The 15,743-nt window shown below is 33.2% G+C and overlaps 1 protein-coding gene across 1 annotated transcript in view; it reads left to right on the forward strand.

Annotated features, from left to right (window-relative positions):
- Positions 1 to 291: 291 nt before the first annotated feature.
- The window catches only part of LOC145276946 (fibrinogen gamma chain-like), a 150,957-nt gene continuing 135,505 nt past the window's right edge, over positions 292 to 15,743 (forward strand). Inside the window, exon 1 of the mRNA XM_080128451.1 lies at positions 292 to 3,125. Within this exon, the coding sequence (XP_079984577.1) occupies positions 2,610 to 3,125 (516 nt within the window). The 5' untranslated portion in view covers positions 292 to 2,609. The remainder of the gene's footprint in view (positions 3,126 to 15,743) is intronic.

A 15,743-nucleotide genomic window follows, 5' to 3' on the forward strand; every position in this document is an offset into this window, starting at 1 on the left:
AGTTATTCGAAAAATAAAATGTCTTCATGAAATAAAACTAGAATCAACAGATGATGATGAGTTAAATGTTTAATCTTGTCAACGTTTAATTACTAAATCTAAAGTTATTCGTTTAAATAATCTTTTTAACTGGTCTGTATTTTAATTAGTATTACCGGAACAGAAGCGTGAAAATAATTTGCGTTTAATTTATTTGCGCGTTTATTTCATTATCTGTAAACGTGTTTAGGCTGGCGTTTTCTTGTCGCCGTGTAATATTATTCACCTGGTTTTACCTTTACTGTTATCTACAGTAAGTATTCAGGGGGAGTAGTCCGGATTCAATCCGGAACAGCCTTTCCTTGGTATTGGAACCAGCAACGCTTGTGATGGTAAGAGAAAGGAAAGACGAAGGTTTAAGTAAATTTATTAAGAGTAAAAAAGAGGAAAGAAAGACAGAAGGCAGGAGAGAGGAATGGAAATGTAGGTGTGGAGAGGATAGTGAGAGAGATAGATAAAGATAGATAGATAGATAGATAGATAGAGAGAGACAGTTAGAGAGAGAAAGTTAGAGAGAGAGAGAGAGAGAGAGAGAGAGAGAGAAAGAGAGAGTTAGATAGATAGTGTACAGGGGTCAAACAAGAGAGAAACTAAATAAAACAGCAAAGTAGAAAAACAAAAACAAAAACAAAAAAACAGCATTTATGTTTTGAACATAAACGTGACCAAACAAAGAAAATGCTATTTCAGATTTAAACGTGACAAATAAAAGAAAATAAATCTATTTCAAACAAACGTGAAAACCCAAAGAAAATTATACTTCACTTAAACGTGGCAAAAAAAAAAAAAAAAAAAAAATGCTACTTCAAACTTAAACGTAACATTCCAAAGAAAAATAATATTTAAAACTTAAGCGTGATAGACCAAAGTAAATATTTAAAAAGTGAAATGGGAAATGATAGAGGAATACATAATGTATAAGATAAAAGCGGATTTGAGAACATAGAATTTAATCACAGCGGGGGAGATGGGGGGGGGGAAAGAAAATAGACACGCCAGGAAAGGGTTTAGCATAGAAGCGGCACAAAACGTACAGAGGAATAACCATTGAAGTAGTGAGAGAAAGAGGGAGGAATAGAGAGGGGGTAAATAAGTGATTAAGAGATAAAAAGATAAATAAACGAGAGATAGATAGATAGAAAGATAGAAAGATAGATAGATAGATAGATAGATAGATAGAGAGAGAGAGAGAGAGAGAGAGAGAGAGAGAGAGAGAGAGAGAGAGTGTCCGTGTGTGTGAGTGGGAGAGAGATTGAAAGATAGAGAGATCGATCGATAGATAGATCTATCTAACAGATAGATAGATAGATAGAGAGAGAGAAAGAGGAGCAAGAGGAGGAGGAGGAGGAGGAGGAGGAGGGGAAATAGAGAATGCTGGGACGCTGTCGGAAGCGTTTCGCACAGGCAGTCAATTCCTGCTTATGGAATGGTAAACAACGTACGCACAGTGTTCTTCTTCGCCCTTCCAGCCGAGAAGCACAGCAGGATGCAAGCGTAACGCGGAGACACAATGAACACACCGTAAGCACAAACCACCGTCTCGCACATATACACAAAAGCACACAAACACATATTTGTATGTAAATAAGCACGCATACACACAGACAACTACGCGTAAACATATACAAATGAGTGTACATCGAAACACACCCAGTCTTACCTTCCTATGTGCGCCGAAAAAGAACGCACACATGCATACGTATGCGTTCAGTCACCAACATACACATTTTACACAAAACAGACTCATTAATAGATAAAGATATAAGCACATAGACAAACAGACGGATACATATATAAGTACACACGTATATGTATATATGTGTTGATATATAATAATATCTATTTAAAAAATACGTTAACAAATACAAACTAACATATACACAAACATGCATAAATATAATATATACACACAAATAGACGCATAATATATATATATATACACACACACTTATATAAAAGTATATATCTGTTGATGTGTCTATGTAAAAATAAACAAACTACAAAAATAGAGACTAACTTATACACATAAATACATTATATGCATAAATAGACACATAATATATATATTTAAACATACACATATGTGTTGATATATAAGTTTTTAAAAAAGCTTACAACATATTAGGGACTAACAAATACACGTTAATAAATATCATACATACATACATACATAAACAAATGTACGCATAAAACTATATACATGCACACATTTATATATATTTAAGTATATATGTTTTGATATATCTACAAAAATATATGCGTTGATATATTCACAAAAGCAGAGACTAACATATGCGTACAAATAAATATAATACATACATAAACAAATAATCGCATACTATATATATATATATATATATATACATATATATATATATACATATACATACATATATATATATATGCACACACTTACATATAAGTATATACATATATTTGTAAAATAAGCTATAAACAAAAACTAGTAACTAACATATACACAGAAATAAATATAATACATACATAATACATACAACTGTAGTTTCTACCATCCCCTCCTCTGTCTTCGTTATTTCGCGCCAAAAACCAAAATGTCAAGTGTTTGGTTAACCGTGGCTGTGATTTCTTTCGTGTTCAGTTTCTGGCTCCTAACAAAAGCAGAGTCAGTCACACCAGCGGGGACATGCACGTACAACTTCGACGTGTGGAAACCCGGCGAGGACGTCCTCGATCGTATAAGCAAACTGGAAGGCGACGTGGAGCTGATGAATGCGACCGTGGGCCGGGACCTTACCAGGTTGCGCGTCCAGGTAGTATCCCAAATAGAGCACATCGAAAACGTCACCTCCAACTTGGAAACCCACGTCAACAACCTTCGGGGTCATCACCGAGTTCGACATAGTCAGTCGACCATGAAATACATCCCGAAGAAGGCCGAGCTGGACAGTATCTGGAATAGCATAGCGGCGCTGACCGGCAAGCTAGACAAGGTTTCTGGTCAGCTTAAGGGCAAAAGCGCGGATGGAATGGACGATCTGAGAGCGAGGGTCGGCGACTTGAGGGCCGAGTGGATTGTGATGAAAAGAGAAGTACAGGACTTGCGAAAGGTGAGTAAAAACAGTAACCTTTTTCGTATGATGTGATTTAGTCTTTTCTCCAGACTATTGTCTTAATCATTTTAAAGAAGGCAAGACAGCAAATGGGCTGAAACGTAGTAATTATTCAAATGGGGATAACAGTCCGAAGAAATCCGATGTCAATAACGCACATCATTTGTTTCCGATAAATATAATACTCGCGAATTAATTATATATATACGAGTGTAAACTGCGTTTGTTTCAATGAAAGATACAAATACACACACGCACACACACACACACACACACACACACACACACACACTAAACACATACTAGCATACTATATATATATATATATATATATATATATGTGTGTGTGTGTGTGTATACATGGCATATAACATTAAATATAATAGACGTCTTTTGTAACATTAAATAAAATAAACGTTTTTTTTGTCTATTTCGATCCTTTCCAACTTTCGATTAACAGTCCTCACTTCTGGCGGGAACTGGCTGATGTAATCACCATATTTATCATAAGTCTAAGTACTTTCCAATCCTCCAGGATTCATCATCAGGAATAAATTAATCTAACTGGTTTTGAACAATTTATAAAGTATTCCTTTTTTTTTTTTTTAGAAGGATTGGAAAATACTCGACTTATGATAAATATGGTGATTACATTAGCAAGTTCCCGCCAGAAGTGAATACTGTTATTCGCCTACTTTATTTAATGAAATATGCCAAAGAGAAAAAATGCTGCCTTTATATATATATATATATATATATATATATATATATATATATATATATATATATATATATATATGTATGCTAGCAGACGGCCCAGCGTTACCCGGTTGAAAATACGCATACATATTATATTTTAATTATTGAATAATTCTTATTTATTATAAACAGAAATACTGTGATATTAAATGTAATGTAAAATACCTTTAAAAACATGAAGTAAAAAAAACAAACAAAAACAAACAAACTGGCATATGTGCATGGGAAGATTATGTTTTCATTTTCTAAATAGTTCACTTCTTGTAAGTAAAAAAAAAATATTCGGGCTAAGATCGAAGCCAAAATATAAGGATAGTGAATCAGGTACGATGGATATTAGGCCAGCTTGACACGTTCTTTAAAAATATTTTCAAACCTACTTATTCTTAACATAATGTGAACGATTCGCCTATGCGCAGTCGTGAAAAAGTGGACAAATAGATAAAAATCCGATGACCTCCAAGGAACAATTTTTTTTCAATTTTGACCCAATAGCAGCCATTTTCTCCGGATGAAAAACAAATTAAAAAGTCTTTTACATGTATGAATACCCTATATACCAAATTTAAAAATTCTTTCAGTTTATAGGTTGAGAAGTGTTCTCACATGCACACATTCTGATTTTTGTATGCATATAGATAAAGTGGTACTTTATAAAATTTTGATGTTTGCTTGACGCATTACATATAAGTAATGTATAAAAAAGTGAATACCGCCATGTTATTAAGAGAGTCTTATTCACAGGATGTGAAAGCTTTGGAAAGTTGGATTTTTCTATGCGCTGATGAGCTGCTTAGCAATGTAAAATTATTAATAATGAACTGTTATATGCTTGTATGCTAACATTGAGCCGACACAATTGAACGCAAGTTGTTACCATTAAAAGCCTAACATATGTGTTTCTTGCTCCTTGCAAAGTGGTAATTTTAATATATATATATATATATATATATATATATATATATATATATATTATTTATCGATTTTCAGTATTTACTACAACAGTGCTCAATACGCAGGCAGAGCTAGGTAGTAAGGTATCTTCTATGATATAAATCTCACCTGTCTGTTTAAATGTATGCATGTTTGTATGTCTGCCCCAAATTTTCGACAGAGGCGACGGATTTTCACGACATCGACATCGTTTCCAAGCTGTACCCTTCAGGCTACAAATATCGAAAAATTGGCCAAAATCAGTCATTTCTTCACCCTTAACTGGACACTTTTCTACAGGGAGGGATCTCTTTTTTCGCCGATATTTTCGATTGACTAGCCTTAATTTAAACCTTCGCCACTTACGGTTTGGCGATGGATGTAACGGTAAAGACATTATGTATTTTTTTCAGTTTCTTTTCCTCTTTCGCGATATGGGTTGGAACCTGCCTGCCTACTACCACCATTTTTTTTTGCTCAACACACGCTTCACACACACACAACCCTCGCCTTAATACACAAGTACACACTGAAACACACATATCAAAAAAGAAAGTCAGAAAAAGCCATAAAAACATTCACCAAATAGACTCAAAGCCCCTTCACCCACGAAATGGACTTAACTCTAACTGATTGAACTCTTGAACTAGCACACCAATACTGGCAAAATAGTTATTGCTTTTAAAACTGGCAGGCCCCGCAAAACTTCGTCAAGAGAAGATCAAATAATGCAGCGTATGTCATCAAAGAACCGTTTTAAGTCTTGCACAGAAATTACAAGGATTATGAATAGTACCTCATGTGTTAATGTGTCAAGACAGACTGTTTCTAGACGACTGCAAGAAATAGATTTAATCGAACTCCAGGGAAGAAACCACTTGTTAGTTCGAAGAATAATAAGAAGAGATTAGCGTTTGCAAACAGGTATGTAATTTGGACACATGAAAATTGGGCAAAAGTATTTTTCAGTGATGAAAGCAAATTTAATTTATTGGGAAATGATGAAAAAAAAAACAATGTAAAGAGACGTATTAATGAAAGATTAAGTGCAAAGTGTACTAAGAAAAATGTCAAGTTTGGGGCCAGAAGCGTCATGGTATTTGGAATATTTTCTAGCCAAGGTACAGCGCCTCTTGTCCGATTACAAACTCGTGTAAACGCGCAGATCTATAAAAACATTGTTCAAGATCATGTTGTGCCAATCATACAGAATTCAGGTTTCAATAGGGCTACCTTTATGCAAGATAATGCCCCATGTCACAAGGCAAAGGCGAACAAGATTTCGAAATTATGGTTAGCCACCACAAAGTACTGACTTAAATCCAACAGAAAATCTTTGGAAGACCTTAGGAGTGAAAGTTATGGAAAAAATCCCACTAACACGGAAGATATATGGGTGAAGCTTCAAGAAGAATGGTCTAAAATTAGTATCGAGGATTGTCAAGAACTGATTCGTTCTTGTAGTCGAAGATGTGCAGCTGTCATTGAGAGTAAGGGCTCATTTACTAAATATTGATTGTACATGTATTTTTATTGTTTTTTGTCTGTTTACATTGTTTTTCTCAATTTTGTCCTTTGCTTTTGAACGTTTTTATTTTGAAAAAAAATATATTTGTTATAATTCTTTTTCTATCCTTTGCGAATGATTCAAATTTTTGTATGGTATTATGGATGACAACGACTACCAGTTGTCAAATTTTCAGCTTTACACACTTATTATTTCTAACAAATATTACGTTTTAAAATTTTGTCCCTTAGTTTTGGACTCTACTGTATATATATATATATATATATATATATATATATATATATATATATATATATATATATATATATAATGTTCTATTTTACTGTAATATGTAAGGAACTTTGTGTTTCTGTGCCTATGTGTTCGTATCATATAGACTCCAAAACGGCTGGGTCGAATTTCATGAACTTTCACATAAAGTTACATTATGTGCTTGGCGGTGTTCTTAGATAGGTTTTGTGTTGGGATGTCTTTGTTAAGTATCAATAATCGATTATCGAAAAAATCGGGTGAAAGAAGGGTATGGGATTTTTACCAAAGTTAACATCTTATGTAGCCTAATATCACAACTGAATTTGATAAGTTTTATTACCACACAAGCACAAAATCATCAGTATTTTTTTGTCATGACAAGGAGTTGTTCGAAATGAATATTTCTGTTCAAAGCACAATTTCATAATAATATTGACTTTTTCATTTTAAACTTAAATTCAAATTAAAAAAAATATTACCGCACAATCAGTAATGCACGCATAAAAAAATCAGAAGTAGGTTCTTTGATTTGACAGGGACACGTTCGAAATGAATGGTTCTGCTTAGAGCATAATTGAAGCATTATACTAGACTTTTGCAATTTAAACTTTAATACAGACCATTATATTTAAAATATACTTTTATAAAATCAATAACAGGTTCCCTACAATGTATTGTGGACGTAGTCACGGCCAGGGTTGTGTGAAACTTCCTCCAGGTCTATCGCGATGGGTCCCAAATAAGATTGTCAATCAATCGATTTGATGACAATAAAAATATAGGAGTTTGAAACATTCAATTTTTGGCAACGTCGGGTCACCCTGCTAGTATATATATATATATATATATATATATATATATATAACCCTTATCCCTTAGTGACCTTCGGGCCTTGATAAGTGGTGACCCCCATGTAAATATATATATATATATATATATATATATAATTTAAAGGAGATTAGAATAATAGTCTAAAGAGCTAAGTGTATTTTAATGTAATAGTGAAATTACTAGTTTAATTAAAATACAGGAAATGCTCGTTGTAATTTAGATATATAATAAGCTCGATAGTTAAATGTCCTAGAGCTAATTCAATATTAAGTAATGTGATTTATAATTTAAAAGTTTTAAAATTTTTAAAATTTAAAAATCATAATTTAATTAAATTAAAAATTTAATTAAATTAAAAATCAGTTTCATAAGAAGGAACAACAACAAAGTCAATTATCTGTACGATCGTTTCGGAAATCCGTGCTTTTTATTTGTGGTATACATGAAGTCACGTAGAATAATTATACATAGTTTTTTTGGTAAGCACGGTCTCCTCATCAGCAAATTTAGGAGGATTTCTATTGAATTGAAAAGACACCAAAAATAAACCTAGCATTAAAAGTAAGGCAGATGAATCTGAAAAATTGAAGTAAAAGGTTTGGATATAAAATTTATAAGAAAATTAATAAGGAAATTGGTATAGGTTAGAGATAGAAATGAGTAGAAAAAATATATATATTTTTGAATTTACATAATAAATTTGATTTAAAAATATATAGATATATAATTACCTTTTGGTTTTTCTTTTTTTGAAATCAGGAACTGTATTTAAAGTAGTCATTTAGATGTTTGCTATAGCTTTTTATTTTATTGAATGATGAATTTTAAAAGGGCGACGCTCGTGCAGTAAATTGTTTCCGTTAGCCTATTTTGATTTAGAGACGCTACAGTTAATATCTATAGAGAGAGAGTTTTTTTTTTTTTTTTTTTTTTTTTTTTTTTTTTTTGCAAGTTTTTAAGGGGAGATAATTGTCATGGCTTTATTTATTATTTGATTTACGAGTCTAAGGGCGGTAATTGGTTTAACTTAATTTATTAAAAAAAAAAAAAAAAAAAAAAAAAAAAATCCATTTTTACTAATGAGTAATTTTTAATGATTTAAGGTGGTTTATATTTATTAAATTTAAACCAACGTTTATGATTACACGATAGAAGCTCGTGTCTTGAATTTACTAGTTTGGTTGTGCTTTTTATATCTTCATATTTTAAAATTTTTACGGTTTCTTTTGTACATAATGTACAAAATTTATCTCCTGGTTTATATGATTTGCAAGTCTCAATTATTTGCCATTTTAAGTTGAAAGAAATATTGCTATTTTTTAGTTGCCAAATATAGTTGGATAGAGTAGTTTGGTTTGATAGAGAGTTATTTTTAAAAGAATGTTTGTGCGTTGAAATTCTATGTTTTATTGGGCCAGATGTGGAACCAATATATATTACCTCTTGATTATTATGATTATTTTCCGTTAGGTCTATTGTTGGATTATAATGTGGTGGGTTGGTTAATAATTGATCGGTAGATTGATTTAAGTTGGTGTTATTATTTAATTCGGTAGTTGAGTTATGGCTGTTGATAGGTTCTTGTATATTTGGAGTTTTTGATACTGTGCAGCTATAGATAACATTTTTAATTTTACATGAGCCTTGTAGGGGACATTTATTTTTTCTTCTACAGTTACAGTTCGATGTATTTTGTATAGTTGCATTTTGTAGTTTATTAATTTTATTATTATTAGAGCTAATTATTTTCTGATGAAGGTTAGGCATAGTAGAGTAAGAGACTTTAATTGTGTTCTTATTGAAAATCTTATTATATCTATGGGGGGCTTTAAAGTTCTTATCTAATATTTTAAAAAATTCTCTAGCTATGTTTGTTTCTAGGTTTTTGGAATACGGGGGGTTGAACCATAGGATCTCCTTGTGTCTATTCTTACGTTTGCGGGTTTTAGTTTGTTGTTTATTTATATTATTATCTAATATTTGTAGTTTGGTTTTATCTTTTTTTGTCTCCTGGTTATTTTTCTTGGTTTAAATTTAATAAATATAAACCACCTTAAATCATTAAAAATTACTCATTAGTAAAAATGGATTTTTTTTTTTTTTTTTTTTTAATAAATTAAGTTAAACCAATTACCGCCCTTAGACTCGTAAATCAAATAATAAATAAAGCCATGACAATTATCTCCCCTTAAAAACTTGCAAAAAAAAAAAAAAAAAAAAAAAAAAAAAACTCTCTCTCTATAGATATTAACTGTAGCGTCTCTAAATCAAAATAGGCTAACGGAAACAATTTACTGCACGAGCGTCGCCCTTTTAAAATTCATCATTCAATAAAATAAAAAGCTATAGCAAACATCTAAATGACTACTTTAAATACAGTTCCTGATTTCAAAAAAAGAAAAACCAAAAGGTAATTATATATCTATATATTTTTAAATCAAATTTATTATGTAAATTCAAAAATATATATATTTTTTCTACTCATTTCTATCTCTAACCTATACCAATTTCCTTATTAATTTATATATATATATATAATAAATTCCACAGCCAAACAACGTCGCAGCCCACAAGAGCCATGCCAGTCAACGAACCGGAAGTCCATATGTATGTATGTATGTATGTATGTATGTATGTATGTGTGTGTGTGTGTGCGTGTGTGTGAATTGACTGTTCAGATAAGTCAGTTAAATATAGGAAAAATAATAATAATAATAATAATAATAATAATAATAATAATAATAATAATAATAATATCTTTCTGTTGGTTATATCCCCGCTTATCTCTTTCTTAAGAGACGGATTAAATGATACTATTACGTTTGGTGATATTTCCTTTTGTGCATAGTATATTTCGATCTTTTTATATTTTCCTATTCTTATTATTTGCATCATCTGGGAAAGGCTTTCCTTTCAAAAACAACTTCATGGCTGGAAAGAGGTGAAAGTCAGAGGGTGCAAGGCCAGGAGAGTAGAAAGGATGGGGGAGGATTTCATAACCACGCGCGCCCGTGCTCCTGATCTGGCGACATGCGAGTTGTGGACCAGAGCGTTGTCCTGCATGAGGAGGGTACTTTTGCTGATCTTGCCCCGCCTCTTGATTTTGATAACTTCCCTTAATTTCCTCAAAAGTGAAGCATAATAGGCTCCTGTAATTGTGGTACCCTTTGCCAGGAAATCTATTATCACTACTCCGTCCTAGTCCCAGAATGTGAGCATGACCTTGCCAGCGGAGGGCTGCACCCTTGCCTTCTTTGGAGGTGGTGTGTCCAAGTGCTTCTACTGCATTGGCTGGGCTTTGGTCTCTGGATCATAGTGATGGACCCAGGTTTCTTCTGTGTAATCGGTCTTTTGAAAAAACTTTGACTCATCTTCTTGACTCATCTTCTTGGCACATCTCCAAATTTATCCCCGAGCACGCGTTCTCGCTTCTGGAATGGTGTGAGCAGCCTGGGAATTCATCTGGCAGACACCTTATGTATATGCAAATGATCATGAATAATAGTTTCCACAGACCCTGTACTAATCTTGACATCTTGGCCTCAACTTGACGGACAGATTCCTCATCAATGGCAGAAGGGGGGCGACCAGGTCTGGGAGCTGTTTCCACAGACTTCCGGCCATGTTTGAATTTACGATGGCAGCGTTTTACAAGGTCATATGATGGGGCATAAATTTCTTTCATTTCATCCAAAGTCTCCTGTGGTGTGCGTCCTTTCAAATACAAAAACCGGATCACTGCTCGACATTCAACAGGCTCCATTTCACACCTGGCTCAGTTCAAACACCTGTAAAACAGACACCACATTCAGTTCAGAGCTGTAATTTGCCACATAATCCGTAGAAATATAAATCATTGCACATGCAAAATTTCAGCTGGATCAGACAACTGGAAGTGGTTCAGGGGCATTACTTATTGCACGCCCCTCGTAAGACGAGCAGAAAGTCTAACACAAGCTCAATGAATGACATAACTGGTCACATTTTCTTCTAGTATATATATATATATATATATATATATATATATATATATATATATATATATATATATGGTAAAACTGATAATTAGTAAAAACCTGAAGAGAGTGTTCAATACACTTGCAGAGCAAGTATGTGTGGGGTAGAAGATAATAAGGGATAGGGAAACGAGTATCGACAATATTTCAGTTTTGAAGGTTAAAATACATTAGATTGTATTGTGTGTGGGGGGTAGCAGATTCATGTAGGCGTGGGTAGAGATATATGGATATAGGGAGGGGCAGGTGAAGAGAGGATGGTAAAGAAAAAAGAGAGGGGGTAAGGGGGAGAAGTTTCAATTTTTAGGTTTTAAATTTTGACTGCATTTTGCTTGTTCAGCAAGGTATATAAAGTAGATGAGAGAGAGAGAGAGAGGGAGAGAGAAAGAGAGAGAGAGAGAGAGAGAGAGAGAGAGAGAGAGAGAGAGAGAGAGAGGGAAAGGGTTAGTGTAGATATCATGTGTTTGACAAGTACAGGGTTCCATTTAAAATTTTCGTAGTCGCTATAAGTCGACTTATTTATTTCAGTTGACAATGGGTTTTTTTAGGTAGTTAACGCTAACGCACGCGCAAATACGCATACATACATACACATACATATGTACATTTTAACACATCCATATACAGACACATACGCACACACACGTATGTATAAACAATGTATATGCAGACATACTTGGATCCATATGTAGATATACACACACATACACACAACTCTTATACACATATACATACTCACATATATACATAGACATATATACACACACATATATATATACACCCACCTACCTATGTATATATATGTGGAGATATAGATCTCCAGTAAGATATATATATATATATATATGTATATGTATATATATATATATATATATATATATATATATATATATATATATATATATATATATAAGAAAGAGAAGGTATTCAAGATTGATAACTTATGAATTTAAAGAGGTTAGGGTTAGTGCTCATAAAAAGAAGAGCAAGATATATTTTTTATAAACATAAATAAATTTACATCGTCGTGACACGATACATGCTAATGTTTTAGACATATATATATATATATATATATATATATATATATATATATATATATATATATATATATATACTAGCATTTCAGCCCCCGGGTGTTTGCAGGTGTTCGTTGAGCAAAAAAAAAAAAAAAAAAAAAAAGTGGTAATGGAAAGGTAGGCTCGGACCCATACCGTGAAGGACGAAAAGAAGGGGGGAAAAACCTGACGTCAACCACCGTCAAACCGGGACTGATGTAAGTTTAAATTAAGGCTAGACAATCGAAAAGAGGGGATGACTTTCGAAAATATCGGCGAAAAAAGCGACCTCTCCCTATAATGCCCAGTTGAGGGTGAAGAAATTAATGTTTTTAGCCAATTTTTCGGTATTTGTCGTCTGAAAGGTCGACCTTAAACGATACTGATCTTGTGAAAATCCGTCGCCTCCTTCGAAAGTTTTAGGCAGACATGAATACATTTATATGTTGGTTTTAGGCATACATACATACATTTATATATTAGTAGCTCAAATTTTAGACACAAGCCGATTAAAAAGCTTGCCCTATCTCTGAATACCCTTTATGTAAAATTTCAAATATTTATAACAGAAATTGTCTGAGTAATTTGGTAGAGACCGCAGAGGTCAAATTTTTAAAAAGTTTGACCCCTATTATGACCCTTTGATATTTATTGTTTTGGGCTCAAATATATAGGTTCCCTACGCAATAACTCTGTCAATTTTAAGTCTACAGACTCGAAATTTGATATACAGGGTACTGAGATTTGGGAAAATCTTTGAAATCCGTTTTCGGCCAGAAATTTGGCTGTTAAGGGGTCCAAGTACAACGATTTGACCTTTGAGAACTCTACCAAACTCCTCTGCAAATTTAGGGTATAAACAATTGAAATTTTATATATAGGTTCTTTGGACATGGATCTAACTTAATAACTTGATTTGACCCCAAAAGAATAAATGTTAAGGGGTCATAATAGGGGTAAAAAAAAATTGACCTCGGCGGTTTCTGCCAAATTACTGAGACAATTTCTGGTCTAAACATTTGAAATTTTACATAAAGGGCATTCAGAGATAGGGCAAGCTTTTTAATCGGTTCCGGTCGAAAATTTGAGCTACCAATATATAAGTGTATGTATGTTTGCATGTTTTCCTAAAAATTTTGACGGAGGTGACGGATTTTCACAAGATCAGTATCGTTTTTAAGGTCGACCCTTCAGACGACAAATACCGAAAAATTGGCTAAAAACATTAATTTCTTCACCCTCAACTGGGCACTTTTCTACAGGGGTGGTCGCTTTTTTCGCCGATATTTTCGAAAGTCATCCATCCTCTTTTTTCGCGACTGTCTAACCTTAATTTAAACCTACGTCACGTCTGGTTTGGCGGTGGTCGTAATAGCAAATACGTCACGTTTTTTTTTCACGTTCTTTTCCGCTTTCACGGTACATTTTTTTTTTGCTCCACACACACCTCCAACACCCTGGCAACGCCGGGAACCCATGCTAGTAATAATAATAACAGCAATAATAATAACGATAATAATAATAATAATAATAATAATAATAATATATAGTAATAATATATAGTAATAATAATTAGTAATAAATGGTGATAGTTATAACTAGAAACAAAATAGGTTTAAGACTTCCAAAATCCATACTAAAACTGGCAGCAAGTACCCGTGGCGCAGTGGTTAGAGTATTTGGAAAAATGAACTGTGAAAGTGATATTCTCCTTAAGGTTGAAGGTTCAATTCTTAGTAGGTGAGACCTAAAAGTACAATGCGAATTACTTAGAACCTCTGTACAGCCATGTCTGACGCAACAAGAACATGCTACCCCCTTAAAATTAAATAAAAGATTCCGTTTGAAATTCCGTCCAGATTCCTGAGTTCGACAGAAACGTTCTCGCGTTCGATAAGATACACTTGAAGAAGGTCGGAGGTTACATCGACCGAAACGTGGTGAAAATAACACTCAAGATGAGATTAGTAGTCCAAAAAATCCAAATTATACGAACAAAGATTTTCATGTTTCATGTTCTTGACATCTTCAAATATTTAATCATTGCGTTTTGTTTGGTTGTTTCGTTTTACAACATATCAACCCTTTTCGGGTTATTTAATATGGAATCTTGTCATTTTAATAAACAAAGTTTATATGCTTCTAGTTGTTTTTATCTTCAAATATGTATTCATGGGTTTTAGTTTGGTTGTTTTCTAAAGGAAAGTGGTTTTATTTTTGGCAGAACATGATTGAGATTTGCAAATAGAAAAGAAAGAATATAACAACAATGTTATTTAAGGTAAGAAGTCGGTATCTGCTGACAGTCTGATATGGTTATACCAGCTAGAGTAGAAAAATGTAATCGATAGATTTTTTTTTTACATGGAGTTCACCACTTATCAAGGCCCAATGGCCACTCGGGGATAAGGGTTATTGTGTGTACAGTAATCAAAGTGATAGTGTAGCAATAGTATTGGAGAATTGGTAAGGGGTCATTACTTAGGGGGGCGGTTCATCAGGAATTTGTTTGTGTTGGACTTGAAGATATCCAGGTTGAAGTCGGGAGGGAAACAGGCAAGTGGAACAGAGTTCCACAGGCGTGCAGTTCTAAGAAAGAAGCTTTGTTCATGGAACCTACGTTTTGATTTAGGCACAGATAGGGAGTGGGGAAAATTATTGACGGTGGTTTCAACTAGTCGGGTGTTTTTTTTAAAAAGATTGGCGAGGGGGGAACAGAGTGGTGCCGTGTGCAAAACATGGTCTTTGCAAGCTGTGGCTGCGGCTACTAATCTAAAACTATAACTAGCATTATAGAGAGTCCTGTTATTTGTTGTTATCTGGCCAGGGGTAAAATATCAAATTCAGATTTCTATACAAATTGCATAGTAATGAAAACTCATTTCAAGTGTGTTTTGTCATTGTCGTAAGTATAAGGTATTTTGGTCAAAAGAATGAATAATCTAGAAAAAAAATAATAATATTGAATAAAATAATATATAACTAGGGAGACATGTGGAAATAACATAGGGGATTCATTCATATGTAGCCTATTGATGTTCGCATTCTGTAGATGTTCAGTGTAAATGGAGATATTATTGTAGCTTTTTTTGTTAAAACTGTAAAAATATTTTTATCTAAGCTAGCACGAACGCCCGGTAAAGCCCGGATTGTAAAGTACGCTTAAATATGATATTTTAATTCTTGCAGATTTCGTATATATTATTATAGAGTTAATGTTCTATCGATTTTTATATGT

Source organism: Euprymna scolopes, chromosome 5, assembly GCF_053919585.1.
Source record: "Euprymna scolopes isolate OS-2025 chromosome 5, ASM5391958v1, whole genome shotgun sequence".
Taxonomy (NCBI): domain Eukaryota; kingdom Metazoa; phylum Mollusca; class Cephalopoda; order Sepiida; family Sepiolidae; genus Euprymna; species Euprymna scolopes.